Below are 17386 nucleotides of genomic sequence, written 5' to 3'. Positions count from 1 at the left end.
GTCATGGTAAAAGTTGTGTATCTGATGTAGGAGTTAAAGTTTTTGGATATATTACAGTCGTCCAGTATTTTCTACCTTCTATTTCGATGTCCGCAGTTCATTTCTTCTTCTTGCTTTTTTTAATATATGAGTAAACTCCACCAGAATGCTGCTACTTCTACTTTTGCGCACAACGTGGATACGTGCCGCAGAATGTTGAGCCCCCTGATAGGCTTCTATTTCTCTGGACCAACGAAACATTGTTTCTCTCGCTCTGTCTCTCGCTCTCTTTTCCTGGCCTAAGTCAGATAGCGTGCACGTCTCCCTAAAACGGCGCATATAAATATATGTAGGTCAACTATATCACACTAAGGGCACTGCTCAACTAACGTGCTCCTAGAAGGGCTTCGTTACTAAAAGTGGTGCTTGCGAACGGGAGTTAAACCGCTCGCGTGGCTATTGAAACCATTACGTGGTTTTACCAACCGTCGCTGTAGCACAATTTGTATTGAATCGCATGCGTAACGCGAACGTTGTGGGTTAGGTGCCTAACGGCGACGAGTTCTGTTTTCGTCCACGTTTATTTACCCTTTTCTTCATTATTTTCTACATTTCACTTTCAACCACAGCTAATTATCCCTAAGCGGTCCTTGGTTTCATTGCATGCTGGCTTAATGTGGTCATGATACACACAAAGTGTATCTAAAGATATTGCGCGTTTATCGGGCGATTTCTCATTCTCGATTGAGTGCAGACGGATCCAAAACGATACGCGAAGTAGCGAGAACTGGGTGAGTTGAAATATAGCCATCATCTGTCAGCGCAACAACTAGAGAAAGACGAAAAAGAAGAGACCATCACAACAGCTGTCTGTACTGAAGCTATAACGCGGATTCCACCAAAGCCGGAACAAACAAATAGTGCTAGCACCTTGTACAACAGCACTACATGCGTCACATTTGACTAAACATGATTCAAAAAGTAAAACTCATTTTGTGTTAGAAAAACAAAACGATACACTTTGCGGCTTTCAGCTCGTATTACCAAGGCAGTGTTCAGGCTTTAGAAGTCACTTCATCAGCATCCCTCATATTCTTGCAGCACGCCTATAGATAAAGACTCCGCGTGCTGCTCAACGGCGTCTAGCCATCGCCGCAAACTTTCAGATAATGCATTCGTAATCATTTCCAATGTATCGTCTGGGTTGCTTTAAGTGGCCTGCTTAACTCGTCTACTTAGACTGTTTTTGTGTCATGCATCCTTGCTCATTATTTTCGTGATTCCACTTTGAAATTCAGGGGACCCTCATTATCACATGTCAAGTCTGTGAACAGCATTCGAGCACCCCCAACAGCTGCTGATGTTGCCCTCTTGTGCTTTCATGCCCTTCCTAATTGTCTACCCGTCACCACCCTTCATCTTGCTTCTCCTGCACGTATGTGATTTGGGCCACTCCTCCCGACGTTCTACGCCCTAGGCTTTGTGCCTCTCTTGTGGGACACATTCACTACGTTCGGGGCCCGTCACCTGATCCTTCCACGACAGTGGGCCCTATGTAAACTCCAATTCAACAGATAACGAAGTCAATGTTACCGTAAATTAATGGTTTTTTTTTCTTTCTCTTCCTATTCAATTAATCACATGTTCGTTGGGCACAGATCAGGGACATTGGTGCAATGATCGTCGAATAAAGAAAAGCAAGTCTACATTATGTAATTCTGTTAGCCGCCATCTGTACGCAGCCGACATTATTGCTTGTTGAGCAATCTCTGGAGTCATGATAAACAGAATTCATGTTTGAAACGAGCTGTCTTCACTATACTTACCCGTTGGTCGAGACCCAGGCTTTCCGACGGGGTATCTGGGTCCCCCTGGAATTCATGTAAACGCATATGTTAATTGTATTGCGCTTACAAACATCGGGCGGAAACTTTATTTTGGTCATAGTCTTCGCGTGAGTAAAGGAATAAAGGAAAGGAATTGTGTTTATTCAGCCGTGTCCGGTGCCACCGTGGCTTTGCTATATATGGGCTTGTTTTTATTTTATTTTTTCTACAAAATTGCATTCAGACAGATTTAAGCTGATACAATGTTTAGAAGATCGAAGAAGTTATCAGACTGCTTTCGACTATGAGAAGTGCTTGCTTGAAGGCTCACGTTGTAGAAATTATGAACTTGCTGCCGCCAATGTTTAGAGGACGTAGCTTCGATCACACGCGAAACGATACTACAAATTTAACCATGGCAAATAAATGAGGACGCAAGAAACACATATACGCAGAACCGGATATAGAACGATACTTCATTCGTGCAGGGAAACTGAAATAAAATTAATTTGCTGATAACTTTAACTATACCAAACACTGAAAAACATATCAACCCTTATCATGCCTGTTAATTAAGTGATATGCTGCTCACACTAACTCGAGTCATTATTCGCATGATTTGTAGCTAAACAGAGCTAAGATTCCTCGTATGGATCATCGCTTAAATCGTAACCGTCATCCCCACTTCGTTATAGTCAATTCCTATTACTTCAGGGACAGTGCCCTACATGTTCACAATTATCTAGTCTCGTGAATTCAGTACAAGTGGCGAGATCTAAATCGCCACCTAAATAGGTGTGAATGGATACTTAGAGTATGCCTCTATTACAAGCCGCTCATTTTGTCTTCCAAGGAACACTCCCAGTTTCAATGCCTCAGTGGGTGGTTGCGTTCCTATTTTCGTTTGGAGGTACCTTCCAGCCGGTAGTAGGCGACTGCACTGGTGGATAAAGCCTGACTATGACATAGTGTTCATAATATAACTGTACAAATTCGTTCAATGATTATTTGCGTTGGGCTCATCCTTTAATTTGTTCACAACTGGAAAAAATAAAGCGCCGGTCGGTTAGTTGTATGGCGCGAACTGCCCAACGTATCCCACATTTGTTCTTCTGCAACAATAAATACCATTATTACAGTGTAAAAAGCTTCAAAGCGAGTGCCTGTTCTGCGTTCGCTTCATGCAGCAACACAAAGAGTGCGTATGTTCATTTTGAGAGAAGACGTGAAAAACGCAGATTCAGCGTTTTTGGCAGCAGTTTGCGCAGCAATTGTACGACGTTGGAGCACAAACCGCTCTCGTGACGATGTGGCTGCTTACTCACTCCGATTTCGGGACTGGTTCGGCTGTCGTCTGTTCCCTGTTTGGACCTGGCTGTTTGCATTACCTAAAGGTATATAAAAAACAGGTATATTAGACATCACTATTACTTTGCTAATCAATATCAGTGCGCAATCTGCTAGTGATACCACTTGTCGTTTGTGGCATACTTACCTCCCTAATAGACCCCTTAGCTTCAACAAAAAGCTGCTTCTGTTTTTACAGTTCTAGCTTAATAGAAATTGTAGTTACATATAAACTTATACTAAAAGAACACTGTGCAGTGCAAAAATACTAATTGTTCAATTTTAAGGCACCCACGACTTGACAACGCGCCTAAATTCAAGGTCTTATGAAACATGCGACCGAGGAGAGGGAATCCCCGAGGCCACGATTTCTTGGAGCAGGCTAGCCACGGGGATGATGGTCCGGTGAGCGACAGGTGAATGTAAGAACTCAGACCAAGCGCGCTTTCGTGTTTTCTCCATGATGTCTTTTCATATTGTTCACTTTCACATTTTCCTTTTGTTCTCCTTTTCCCCTTCTCCAACGACGAGTGGTAGGCTATAACACAGTAGCATAGCCCAGTCTTACCTGTCAACTTTTTTCTAATAACAAATCTCTCTCCCCCTCTCTCTTTCTCCGTGTCCGACTGTGCACACAGTTCTCTTTCTTCCTCGGCGGCGACGTATTCAGTTGTGTAGCACCGCTACAGTCTTTTTGGCGTGAACTGCGGCAGCTGGCAACGTCTATCATTATGTGCGCACATTCTAGGAACTCTGAATTCAAATGTGCCAGCTGCTAAAGCATGTTGAAATTTAGCCAGGACTTGTTCTATATATTAAATTTGACAAAAAAAGTAAGAAGAGTAAGGAACAAAAGTAACATGGGCGCAGCCTTAGTTTGACAAAGGTCGCGCATTACTAAAGGTTATTTATATTTACTACTTTTTCATTATGTCTCACGGTAATTGAGAGAATTGTGACAGCGTTTGTGAAAACCTATATTAAAATTTCAATGCTTCAAGGTATTTCACGAATGCTTCATTAGCGGCAGCAAACTCAAGCGCGTCAAAGAGCAATGATCATTCCTCAAGTGACATCCCGCTTAAAGACTAATTTGCTGTGGTCTGAAAAGAAATTCTGAATACAAACAGCATATCTCCTTTGAAATCAGGCATACAGCATACAGTTCAACGCTCGTTTTCAAAAGAAAAACCACAAAACAAGCATCAAAACCACATGATGGATGATAAGACGCATGTGAACAATGGGAACACCCTCCGACGCGTTCCGGTGAAGATTAGATTTGCAGCTGCTTCGAAAGGGGTTGACGTCATTCAAAACCCTCGTGTGAAGTATGCTAATGACTTTGCGACTAATGCGAAGCGCGTTTCTTCTCCTGCGTGTGTTTCCCGGTAAAGATTACGGTTGCGTAAGCTACTCCGATTGGAAAAGTACCTAACAGCATAGAAATCACATAGTGACGTCACCATGGTCTAGCAACTCATTTCAGTTCATTCCAGGCTGCCATGGGCAGACTACGGAAAGTAAGGACGCCAGAAGAACAGCGTGAATATAATGTCGTTGAGAAGTAATAAAGGCTGTGGTTAAGCTAGTACATTTAACTTGTCTCTGGTTTCACTCTTTGTAGAGCCACGTGCGTGATTTCGAGTGACGTCACAATAGATAATCGTTGTGGGTGTCGTTTACAGCTTCACTGTCCAACCACCTTCACACCGTGGATTGGAGTGACAGTTTTTTTTTTTCTTCGGGCCATTCTCTGCCGGTATTGCAGAAATTTCCCACGCTTAGCTCTACCAAAATGTCGAGCTTCGAAGGATGCGAGTATTATTGATTTAAAAATTATGGCTCAGGGATTTGCAGGCGTGATTAAGCATTCGCGACATGCAGGTGATTCGCAAAAAAAAATCCTCTTGGACGTAGTTCTGACTTGAAAGTTCCTTATTGTTTTATTGGGATTCATGTCTTGCACCATTAAAAATTATTGCATGAAAAAACTACTATTCGCCGCACATAAGGCGCACATAAACATACAAAGGGCAAGAAGTAGCACGGTTCCATGGCCTCCTAAGTGCTACGCACAAAAGTTATGAGTGAAAACGAGACATATAATTATTTACGCGAACGCTGGATCACAGATAAACACTGTAGAGGATATACGGCATAAAAATAATCCGAACGCGAAAAAAAAATACTGTATTACGATGCGAACAGTTTCAAAAAAAAGAAAAGGTAGCGCGTGTTTTACACGCGCTAAATGAGCTGTGCACTGCTTCACTGTGATGATTTTAAAAAAAATCTGGCTTGCCAAAATGATAAAAATCTTCGTGCAACTTTGCCTACAAGTATTAAGAGAAGTACAGTACTTGCCTCACAACAAACGCGCGTTTCAAAGGGGCGGAGTCTTTTCTCCCGATGTTGTGCCGCCATGGTTTTCGCCGCACGACGTCCCGTTTTCCTCCGGGGATCGCAAACAATGCTAGACCTTCTTACGGCCTGCAGCTGCACTGAAAAGCGCAGCGGCCAGGCTTTTTTCCCGCGAACAAAGCTCACTTATCTTTCAAAATGCACATGCGCCGTGGCTGCTCGATCAACACGTGGCAGGCGAATGGCGGCCGGGAGAAAGCACAAAAAAACTGCTGAAACAACTTTCATGACATCTCCTTCACGTGAGGGTCAGCTGATAGGGCAATTCCGTGCGCCGCAGCTAATCAGCGCGCCAGAAGCGCCTGCGCGGCGACAGCGAGAATGAGGGAGAGTAGGATAGCGGCGCGAGTGAGGGTGTGGACGCAAAGATCTAAGATTGTCGCTACTTTCCCATATAGAGGGGTTTTACCGACCCTCGGCTAACAGCGCCACCTCGGGCCAGACGGACGTGCGCGCCACATTACACTTTTTGGCTGGGGAGCACACCGATTGGACGGCCGGAGCAAAAGCTCGGAAGCCATGGAGAACACAGTCATGTGAAGCTCGGCACTCTTTGACGTCCGATCACCGAACTGAGCCAAGTGGAGTTCATGGGGTACTACGAAGCGACACCAACGAGAAACAGACGGGTGATGGCTTCCCACCCTCAGTCGTGATTAAGTAGCTGTGCCAGTAAAAGGGAATACTCTATCCCCTTGTCTACGGGCTTTGTTGTGTTGGTACACGCTTAGAGCGCAGGGGCCCTCTTTGAGGGCTCTGAGGCACTCTGAGGTATCGTGAACGTGTTGAATAGCTGCAGCTTTTACGTTTACTTTAATTTAGATTTATTGAGCTATTGCCGAAAATTCCGATGGCCATGAATAGTATTGCTACGGAAGAAAACGCTCTTTCGCCCCGTTTATCGGACCACTCGTGACAATATGCGCGAAAGAAGAAACTATGAGATTAAGATTTACTTACTTCTGGCTTTAGCGAGCTCCACTTCAGTGATTATAATCACGACGACAATAAATGTGATGGTGACTAAGGCTAATTTCATTCTTTTCTACCTTACCAAAATTGGCACCCAAGATGATACATTTGCGAGATAGTTTTACGCATGTCGAGAGAAAACGCGCGGTATGCTGCAACCGCTGATTGTGGCAAAAAGCCTCAGCTAAGAGGTCTGCGTTGTTCTTTACCAAGACACAATGAGACTGCGGCTGCTTTTTTTTCTGTATTTCAACGTCGCCCTCTCCCTTTCTCGCCAGCTTGACAGGGTTGGCTGCACATGACTCGAACGCAACGCGCCGTGCTAGAACAAGTGGTCATATCTCATGCAAAGACAAGGAGGCCCGATGTTTCAAATTCTCTATTCGTGTTGAAATGTAGAAACGCAGCAAACGCCGCCGTCGCTGTGATTGGATATTGCGCGCGTGTGGAGGACACACAACACAGAGCAACATCGAGACGGTGGTTAGTAGGAATACAGTGAAAGAGTTAACGGAATCTCACTGTACGTAGGAGCATCTGGCGGCAAAGCATGTAAGTAGAAACACCACGACAACTCACCTGCCCGTCCCAAGTCTGCTATGGGTCTTTGACCTGTGACGGTGTTCCTGTACAGACAGCCACATCTTGTCGCTCACGAATGGAAGCCCTGAGCCTGGTGCCGACTTATCATCGCCATAGAGGCAGCTGCGTGGGATCAATATGTCATAGCGTTTAGCGGCCTTGGTATGGTCCCCACTTTGAAAATATTCTTCCTCTTGAATGTTGTCGATGTTGTGTTTATTTTAACCTTCTTTTGCTGTAATATTAAATATTGTTTTATTTCTAACTCACCAGCGTGTATCGTGGCTTTTTCCCTCGCAAATTCTATTTCGGTTTAGCCGCCATATTAAGGTGAAAGCTTTGTTTTTGGCAAGTCTCTGGATCATATCGTCTATAAACATATAGCCGGGTTTCTCGAGTCTAACAACATCTTGTCTGCTTCTCAACATGGTTTCAGAAGAGGCCTCAGCACAGTCTCTGAGCTCATAGCATTTGCCCATGACGTAAGCCAGTCTCTCGATATCGGTGATCAAATTGACGCATTATTTATCGATTTCTCAAAAGCTTTTGATACAGTAGTTCACACCAAACTCTTGCATAAGCTTCAAAACATTTTAAATAACTCCAGTATTGTAAACTGGTTATCCAGCTTTCTCTCCGAACGGTCATAGTATGTACTTTTTAACTCTAGTAAGTCTCCGACAGTAGGTGTATCGTGAGGCGTACCAGAAGGCTCCGTACTCGGCCCTCTGTTGTTCTTACTTTATATAAATGACCTCCCTTCTAGTATTTCCTCAAAAATCGCTTATATGCCGATAATTGTGTCATATATCGTGTCATTAAATGTCAATCTGATCATGTCGCTCTTAACATTGTTTTGAAAGGTTTTGTAGCTAGTGCAAACAGTGGCAGATGACCATCAACTTCAGCAAAACTGTCCTTTTATCATTTTCAAGGCGTCGTTCTATATATCATTTCATATGCTCTTTTAACAATCAATCCCTAAACAGAGTTAACCAATATAAATATTTGGGAGTTCTTTTTTCGCACAATATGTCTTGGTCTCCGCATATTGAACTAACATGCAAAAAAGCCCTTCGACGCCTTGATTATTTGCAGCGCACGCTCCGTTCCGCACCAAAACCCACTAGGCTGATAACCTATATAACCTTAATACGTCCGATATTGGAGTACGCCTCTATCACATGGAAGCCCCATCATAAGAAAGATGTCAAGGCTTTAGAGTCAGTACAGAAAAAAGCTGTTATGATCATCTGTCGTCGTTATGATAGATACTTTTCACCCTCTTTCAATCTTTCTGACCTGAATCTAATCGCACTCCAGAAACGTCGCCACTCTGATTGTTTAAAGTTTTTCCCCAGTTATGTAAATTCACCACGTTGTTCTTCTCAAGATTACATATCATTTTCAGCCCCCTCGAATACTCGACAATATCATGCTCTAAATACAGTTCCGTGTAGTTCTCGTTCAGACTTGTTTTTTGTACGTTTTTTCCCTCACACTATTCTGTGCTGGAATGCTTTGCTCGGAAATGTACGCCAATGCCATTTAGAGGAATTTCTCACTGCTATTTCACAGTTGTAATGTATATGTAAAATTGATTGTTATTTTCCTACTCCTGCTTTAGCCAAAGTTTGGCTGCAGTATGTATAAATAATATATATATATATATATATATATATATATATATATATATATAGCTCTACAAGAAATGGCCTAGTTGTTGCAGCCACTGACTCACGTCAGTGCGCCAAGGAAACTGGCGTTCTAAAAATTGATGTGGGAAATTGCGGCTTCCAACACCACTTAGTGGTAAAGAAATTTGAATACTCCTTATTTTCTGCTACGTGTGCATCTCGTTCCCTCTCTTCTTACCCGCTGATTTCGGGAGTGCAGTGGTATTTCACGACACCAGCACTGTGGGGGTCCAGGGAGTGTGCAGACAGTTCTGCACTGCACAGCACACAAGAATAAAGAAATTATAGGGGCACATAAGCAATTATTATGATGGGTAAATGCAAGAGCATTGCTTGTCGCTGAGTGTGTCTCCGAGTTATGCCGCTGAATTTAGTGCTGTTACGTTACGCTTCCGAGTGTCGCAAGACGACAAACCGGCCAGTGTTACGATCTCTCAGCTCGGTTTTATTCCCGGAGTTCTCTTTAAAGTAGTGTGTCGGGCACATTGCGTTGAGTGTTCTTTCTCGAGGACACCACTTTTCAGCACGATGACACCACTTTTCCGAGTGGCACTACAGTGTTGACGCTCACACTCTGAGGGGATGTCGTAGTCGCCGTCCGACGGGTACCCGCAACGAGTAGCATCTTGCTCGGTGTCGTCGTCCATGAGCTCCGTCGGCGGCGTTTGCGGGTACCTGACAACGCAAAAGGCAGAGCGATCGGTTGCAGCTCGCCGTGCTCGCTCCCCAGCCGCTCGCTCTGCCACCAAGTGAATCGCCCGCCAGGCAGAGTCCGACCACATGCACAGGCTCGAACATATTCATCACTGTCGCCAGTTGCAACGGTGGCGCTACCGCACAATCGCACAAATGTCATAGAACAGATGTATGAAAGAAGAGATATTAGTTGGAAGAACTTTGATACAGGTTATAAAAAGGAGGGGTACCGGCAGTGCCTTGAGGTACCCCCGACAGAACTTGACTTCTAGTAGAGGAATCATTGAAATTACGAGTCGATTTTAGGAAAATCGGATTAAAGTTTAGACGAAACAGTTTAAGACGCAGCCGTTGATACGGTACTTTGTCAAGAGCTTTTTGTCAAAAAGCTTTGTCAAAAGTCCAGTGCATTAAAATTTAGGGAACCATTACGACAGCAGGTTGTGACCGCACAGACTAATAGCGCCAAAACTGTGCGTCGTGTCTGCAACCTGGAAAGCCGTCACGGTGACGCTGAAAGTGGCTGCTTGCGAAACAACTTAATATTTTATGGCATCCCCGACACCACTTCATTGAGTCGTTCACATGCTCTGAAACAACAGTAATTCAACTCTGCTACCAGAGCCTAAACGTCACGCTGGTCCCGAAATAAATATAGTGCGCAGATCGCCTGGGGGGGGAGGCATTACATAACCCTGAGCATAATCGTCCCTTTATTGTTAAGTTTTATGCCTTCAAGAGCAACGAGGTGATCTTTACGAATGCCCGAAAACTAAAAGGAGCCATTGAGACGATTTCTCTCGGCAAGTACAAATTGCACGCAAACACCTTACAACATTTGCGAATAGCTGGCCTGTGCCCTTTTCACTCCGGCACACAACATTACAGATAGGCTAACAACGCTATATCTTCACTGAATCATCACAAAGTCTGCGTGAACAACACGTCACGTCCAAGTCGCCAATCGCAACGCCGTCCCACTCACGCACCTTTAACCACCTTTTCTCTTTTCGTTGTCATTGCTAACACGCAGCTACCTTTCCAAACTTGAAGTAATATAAAATCTTATATCTTCATCCGTAAGCAATATACTCGTACTAATCAAAACGTGACTTTCCAGTGTCCGTTTCCGACGGCGAAGTTTAGTATAACTTGCCTAACTTTGATTTAATCAGACAAGACCGGTGAAGTGCCAGGTGGGGTGGTGTTCTTATCGCTGTAAACAAGCAGCTGTCTTACAGGCTCTATCAACAAATCATATGACCTTGAAATCCCATGGTTTATCTACCACTCCGAACCCCGAATAATTATTCGTGGTGTATGCTTCAGGCCTACCAATCGTCATCCCAGTTTCACCTGCAAACTGAATATCATCAGTGAACTAACTCGGAAGTATCGTAATGCGTGTATCTTGCTATTCAGTGGTCCTAGCTGTCCGATAATTATTTAGACTACTTCATAATTATCTACACGTAACTCAGAGGCTGCTGAATTTCTTGACGTTTGCCTCAACCACAATTTAACCCAACTAATAAATGTACCAACACGTGTTGCGCAAGGTAGTGCTAACATCCGATCTTAAGCTAACCACATATCCTAAATGTTTATCCTTCATAAGTAACCTTCATGATTTGAGTGACCATGAAGTAATTCATGCTTTTCTGTCGAACCCTCATTGCCCCCGTCACGCATAAAATCCTAATCGTCTGTACAAAAATGGAAACTATGCCGCCATAAACGACAGGCTACAGGAATATAACGGAACATATGCGAGCCTGGTTTCGAAGATCATTCTGAGCAAGGCAACTAGTTATTCTTTTAAAGAAATGTCAATTAATAATTAAAAGTACATTCCAATTCTTTCAGTTCAGGCAAACCACCATCAAGCATGGTTCACCAAAAGCTTAAAACACTTGAAAACAAAAAACCGTCTATTTCGTTCTGCTAAATAAATACGAAGTATTAACGCATAGGCAAAATACAACCAAGCTGAGCACGCATATTGTCAGCAGTTCACCAACGTAAGCCCTGTTTTTTTTTGTTTTTTTTTTTTACTTTCAGACCTCCCCTGCGTGATAAGCGATAACCCACATGAATTCTGGCAAACTGTTAACCCTCAGTTTACTCGCCCCATCCACATCTATACCAAACAAGGTCAAATCATTTCAGATTTTGGGTGCGCTAAAACGTTTACTGCCACCTTTTCATTACTTTTCACAGCAGACCCTCATGTTCCCTACCGGTGTTTTCTGCACTTGCCATGTCTGAAATGCCAGCCACCAATTATAGCTATCAATAAATACTGAGTTTAAGTAAGACGCTCTGTTGAAAAGAAGAAGGAAACGTGAAATGATTACAGCGGACGAAAAAGATAAGCCTCAGTCAGGAGCCAACGTTTTGACGAGGGATAGGCAGAGAACGATGAGAATTCTAGAAAAACAAATATGTCAAAGAAGACTATCGCCTGTTTAAAAATTCACATGATAAAAGGTAAAAATGTCAGTTTCTGTTAAATATATATATTCAAACGCCTTCATGACTGAAAAGTATGTTAAAAATTTTAATGAAATGCAGGACAGGAAAGGGAAACGCCCAACGGAACGATTGTCATAATTTGGCTTCATGTATAAATCTTGTTCTCTTCTTAGTGACTTTAGCGTTAGTGCGAGTGATGGTAACTTGTTATCACGTCTTCGTACAAATTGGAAAAGATGAAACCAAGGTTTTCCTGCTCACTTGGAAATCTGAAAGATCGCACCAAAAAAATACGGTTAGTATAAGTCTACCAGTTTATCTGGCTTGTACCACAAATATTAATTCCCCTGTTCTATTGCACGTCTAGTAGGTCTCCAAAGGAGAGATAGTTAAGGGTGAAATAGTATTCAGAGGCTTTCTGACCACGAAAAAGCCGAAAATACAGAAAATTAGAAAGTGGCAGGAGGGGCTAGAAGAAAGCTAAAGAGAGGCAGACAAAAGCTAACGTTAAAAAAAAATCTCACGTAAGTTAAAGTTTGACACTTTCCTCATGCACCTATGGAAGTGTCAAACGTGTACACACAAAACCTTTGTACGAAATAACCACATTCAACATAGAGCAAAAATGACGAAGCAAGAATCAATATTAGAATTGGTTTGTTGATGTCAGTAGACAAGTAATTAAGGATAACAAGATAGATATATGCAGGAGTTGGTGCCGTTGTTAGAAATTGAATTTGTACCTCTTGTTCGTGAGAAGATTTATTTACGCATATCTGCAGTCAAGCAGTGAAGCAGTTTATACATAACTGCAGTCAATATATAACATGAAAGGGGAAGAAGAAAAATGGACATAGAACGAATAACACTTTAGAGGCAATAAATAAAATGGTTAATAGCACAGTACAGGTACTAAAATGCTATACTATAAGTAACGGGCGTGAACAGAATGTAACGCTCACAGCTCTGGAAAGAGACGACACACAACCGAATTGATGAACACAAAATAAATTTATTCACGTGCGAAATGTTAGTCTTTTTTTTTTTTGCACTCATGGCAGCTATAACGGGAGAAATTTTGCCCGAAGCGATACAAATTTGCAGAAAATTTTGGCATCGTGTCGTCAGAACAAAAGAATTCTGACCTAATAAAAGAACTTTATATACTAATCAGATCGTCTAGTTGTCTGGACAATGCCATTTCTCGCATAACAACAAAACACTATATCGTTGCAATCGGACTTCTGACTTGAGGCAGAAGTTTTCGTAGTATTTTGGTAGTACTTTTGAATAGATAGACAGCACTGTCGCTTTTGCTCAACGATCGAAAGTGTAGATTGTGGACGCATGTGATTTATTTAATTTCGTTTACAGATACTTAAGCTTATTCACTTCTACTGCGACGGCCACATGGTATTCATCACTTTGAAATTTCTTCGGTATGTTTATTGAAATGTTTGTGTTGGATTTGTGTTATCTGCTTACATAATTCAACACGCCACCAAGTTTGATGTCCCTACTGGAACGAGACCATCGCGTTGCCCTCCGAATAATACTTGGATTACTTCGTGAGGTGCAATCGGTTGCATTACTCACTGCAGCGCCTCAGTTAACCGTTGAAATTAAATTATGGTGTTTTACGTGCCGAAACCCCCATCTGATTATGAGGCCGGATTAATTTGCACCAACTGGGTACTTTGATTTAGGTGCCCGTTAGCACCTAAATCTAAGTGCACGCGTGTTTTCTGCATTCCACCAGATCGAAATGCGGCCGCCGTGGCCGGGATTCCATCCCGCGACCTCATGCCTAGCACCCCGACACCATAAACAGTAAGAAACCACGGCGGGTATCAGTTACCACTGAGGCTGCAAGCAGACCAGAGAGCTCTATATCATATTGAGCGTCTGCACTAGTCATCGAATCGTCAATCGCTTCTTGATCGTCTGATTCACCGCTCGTTTTCTCGCGTGAAAAAATAGCGGCATTATTTAGGAACATTGCTGGCACTTCTGAGCATGACGCTTCAGTTACGCCTCTGCCTCCGAAAGATATCACCAAACACGTATTCCCCATTTATCTTACGATCCCCGACGCACACAAGGAGTCTGGTATGGCGGTTCGAAAGATTTACAAATTATCTTCAAGTATTCTTAGATGTATCTGTATACAGCGACGGTCAAACTGCCTCTGCAGCTTTATTCTGCCCTTCGATTCAAGTACAACGTATATTTTATATACTCCATCCAGCCTCCTCAACAACTGCGGAGCTAGCAGCGATTAATGTTGCACTGAAGTACGTGCAAGAAGAGTTAACCGCGTCGAAGATAGCCATCTTTACTGGCTCCCGTGCTGCCCTTGGAAGATTACAACGCAGTCAGATTGACAGTCTAGTTTTCCGCAGAATTACCGAGTTTGCCAACAAAATTGCGTCACGTGGGGTATATCTCGTTGCAAAATGGATAATTTCACACGCAGCAACCGCCGGAAAGAAAAAAGCTGATCAGCTGCCTTCAACTTGCGCTCATCACAACTGTGTCCGTCCTGAAATTTAGTGCAAGCTTTATGACGCTCGTCTGCTTACTCGTTGCCACATAGTCAAACAACGGTCAGACCAGCTCGTCGCAACTGGAACGTTGCCGTACCGTGTTCGCGGTCGAGGCTTGCCTCGTCGCGCTAGAGCACAACTCCTCAAGCTAAGTGTTGGCTGTGTGAACGTGAGCCAACGTTTTTACCGAGAAGGAGGTCTGGCCAGTCCATCGTGTGCGGTTTTCAGTTGCTGCGAGACACTTCAGCACCTAATATTAGAGAGTCCCCCTTTCATTGCGCAGCGCACGTCCCTAGTCAGGTACTATCATCTCCTTGGCCTGTAGTGTACGACATTCGACGAATGTTTCTATCCCAGTGGTTGGGCGCCTCGACACGATCCGACTCATCTCACTCTCCTTACTTTTCTAGAAGTAACTAACTTAGGTTCACGTAAAGAGTTTATTTCTGTTTTCAAATTGACAAGACCTCAGACGCTATTTGTTCTAATTCAACATTGTTTAGTAGCGTGAACTACTGTGCGTGACCTGTACTGCGTGTGTTCTGCTCTAGTCTTTGAGATTTTTCATCTTGATATCTGTTTCCTTTTTCCACCCCTTCTTCCTATCTTCCATTTCTATGATTCTGTCTCCTCCTTTCTGAAGAGCAGGCAGGCGTGGGCCCCTTCTGGTGGTAGTTGCCAACCTGCTTCTCGCTTTTCCTTTCCTGTCAAGTGTATATATGTTTTGAAATGATCGAGATAATAATATTTATAATAATTCAATTTAGAAATCTTCAAATTACCGGGTTGAGAGTTTAGGTTGTCACTTCTCCGAGCTTTTAAAGGCTAGATTAAAAGGCTGTGTTTTAAAAGGCAATGCACCAACTTGCCCTAGAATAAGCTATTTTGGGGACACCAAATCACTACGCCATATTTTGTGATGCAAAGACAGCTCTGCAATCTCTCTAGTTAGCTGTGCATCATGGCTCACATGAACGACCAGTGGCAGATATATGATTACGCTACTATAAACTGGTGGACAGAAGCCACGAAATTGAATTTAAATGGCCATCTAGGGACTACAGCATTAATTTCAATAATGTGCCGACTAAGCTGCTCGTGCGGCACATAGAGAATGTGAATGATCCCATTGTCCAGAACGAATGCAGCGCGACAGCTTAGTGGTCTCGCCCATATTATCACGCAAAGAAAATTATATACGCCAGAGTTCACCAATCGCCGCCTATGTACCATATATTGGCATATGAAACTAAAGCTTGCACACCATTTCAGTCAGCGAGAGATGTGACAGTTCTGCCTGAGACTAGGAGTTTCTTGTACGAATGCCTATTCATTCCAAGTTATAATGGCCGACAGTGCCAACTGCAACATTATGTTGCGTAGAAGAGACCATAAAACATCTCCTCTGTGACTGCCAAACATACGAAGACTAGAGCTTCGCCCTTCGCACAGCTTTAAGGCGCTCAGATGATAAGCCTTTTGCGGAAGAGAAGATCTTGGTAGCGTTGCTTCGTGTGTCAGTGATATGCTGCTGCTATTCTTGAGATGCACCAGCCAATATAACCGCTTCTTATGGTCTGTACGATGAACGCTTCATTGTGTGGAAACCCGTCCAAAGCGCGAACTTCTCTCCTCCTTCTTATCTATCAGTTCCTTCCATAGTGCAACGTCGCCAACCGGGCTCAGCTAGGATAACCTCCCTAATTTTCCCTTATGATTTTTTTTCTCTGTTTCTTGAGACGCTATGGGGAATTGCAAAACTTTCTGTACCGGCTCAGTTGGCCCAGTGCAGTACATCTGTGATAAGCGCAGCTTGTAATTCTACGTCAGTGAAGGACGATAAATCAGTCGTCATGCCATCATCGCCATCATAATATCACCGTCATCGTCTTAATGACGTTGTTGTCACCGTTGTCGTCATATCATCGCCGTCGTTTCTAAGTCATTGTCATCTTTGAGCAATCACCTTGCAGTTGTCATAGCTCGAAAATTTTCTTCACTTGCACGGACCCGTTACGCTATATGCCAATATTTCGCAAAAGCCCGAAGGAAGGTGTATAGCCAGCTTTCTGCAAGATCATTCGCATAACATCGGTTTTGTCAGCCCGAACAGCAATAACGCAGTCTCATCATCATCATGAGCCTATTTTTCTGTCTACAGCACGATGAAGGCCTCTACCAACTATATTCAATTACCCCTGTCTTGCGCTAGCTGTTTCCAACTTGCGCCTGCAAATTTCCTAATTTCATCACCCCACCTAATATTCAGCTCTTTCCTTCCTTTAACACCCATTCCGTAACTCTAACGATCCGCAGTTCATCTGCATTGCGCGTTAAATTACCAGCGCCGCTCCATTTTTTTTTTTCTCTCTTAATGTCAACTAGAATATCGGCTATCGCCGTTTGCTGTCTGATCCACACCGCTCTCTTCCTGACTCTTAACGTCACATCCAACATTTTTCGTTCCACCGCTCTTTGCGTGGTCCCTCATTTGTTCTCGAGCCTCTTTGGTAACCTCCAAGTTCCTGCATCATATATTAGCACCTGTTGAATGCAATTATTGTACAACGACTGTGGTAAGCATCTATTAAGCAGTTGGTAATGCCTGCTGTATATGCACTCCAGACCATAACACAGCCTAGTTTTGGCCAAAGGTGCACGTTCGGTAAGGCATACACAGATGGGACCTCTGTTTTTTATGCACAAGGAGTAAATAAGCAGGCTAAAAATATTTAAAAAGCCAACCGGTGGTGAACATTGTGTTTGCTGCTTTAAATGGCGTACAGGCAGTGATTATTCATGCTCGCTCGATTACAAAATACGCCTTAAATTTTGTCTATGT

At 43.3% G+C, this 17386-nt stretch overlaps 2 protein-coding genes across 2 annotated transcripts in view; both read right to left on the bottom strand.

Moving 5' to 3' along the window:
• LOC119457751 (keratin, type II cytoskeletal I-like) overlaps nucleotides 1-6757 on the bottom strand; it is a 34746-nt gene extending 27989 nt beyond the window's left edge. Inside the window, exons 1-3 of the mRNA XM_037719405.2 lie at nucleotides 6537-6757; nucleotides 3131-3193; nucleotides 1806-1850 (exon numbers count right to left, since the gene is read on the bottom strand). Coding sequence (XP_037575333.1) covers nucleotides 1806-1850; nucleotides 3131-3193; nucleotides 6537-6615 — 187 coding nt within the window. The 5' untranslated portion in view covers nucleotides 6616-6757. The remainder of the gene's footprint in view (nucleotides 1-1805; nucleotides 1851-3130; nucleotides 3194-6536) is intronic.
• A 5306-nt stretch (nucleotides 6758-12063) lies between these two features.
• Nucleotides 12064-17386, bottom strand: part of LOC119457750 (uncharacterized) — a 32643-nt gene continuing 27320 nt past the window's right edge. The window contains exon 10 of the mRNA XM_037719402.2: nucleotides 12064-12267. The gene's annotated coding sequence lies outside the window, so the exon portion shown is untranslated. The remainder of the gene's footprint in view (nucleotides 12268-17386) is intronic.

Source organism: Dermacentor silvarum, chromosome 7 (genome assembly GCF_013339745.2).
Source record: "Dermacentor silvarum isolate Dsil-2018 chromosome 7, BIME_Dsil_1.4, whole genome shotgun sequence".
NCBI classification, from domain to species: Eukaryota; Metazoa; Arthropoda; class Arachnida; order Ixodida; family Ixodidae; genus Dermacentor; species Dermacentor silvarum.
This window is presented reverse-complemented; position numbering and strand designations above follow the sequence as displayed.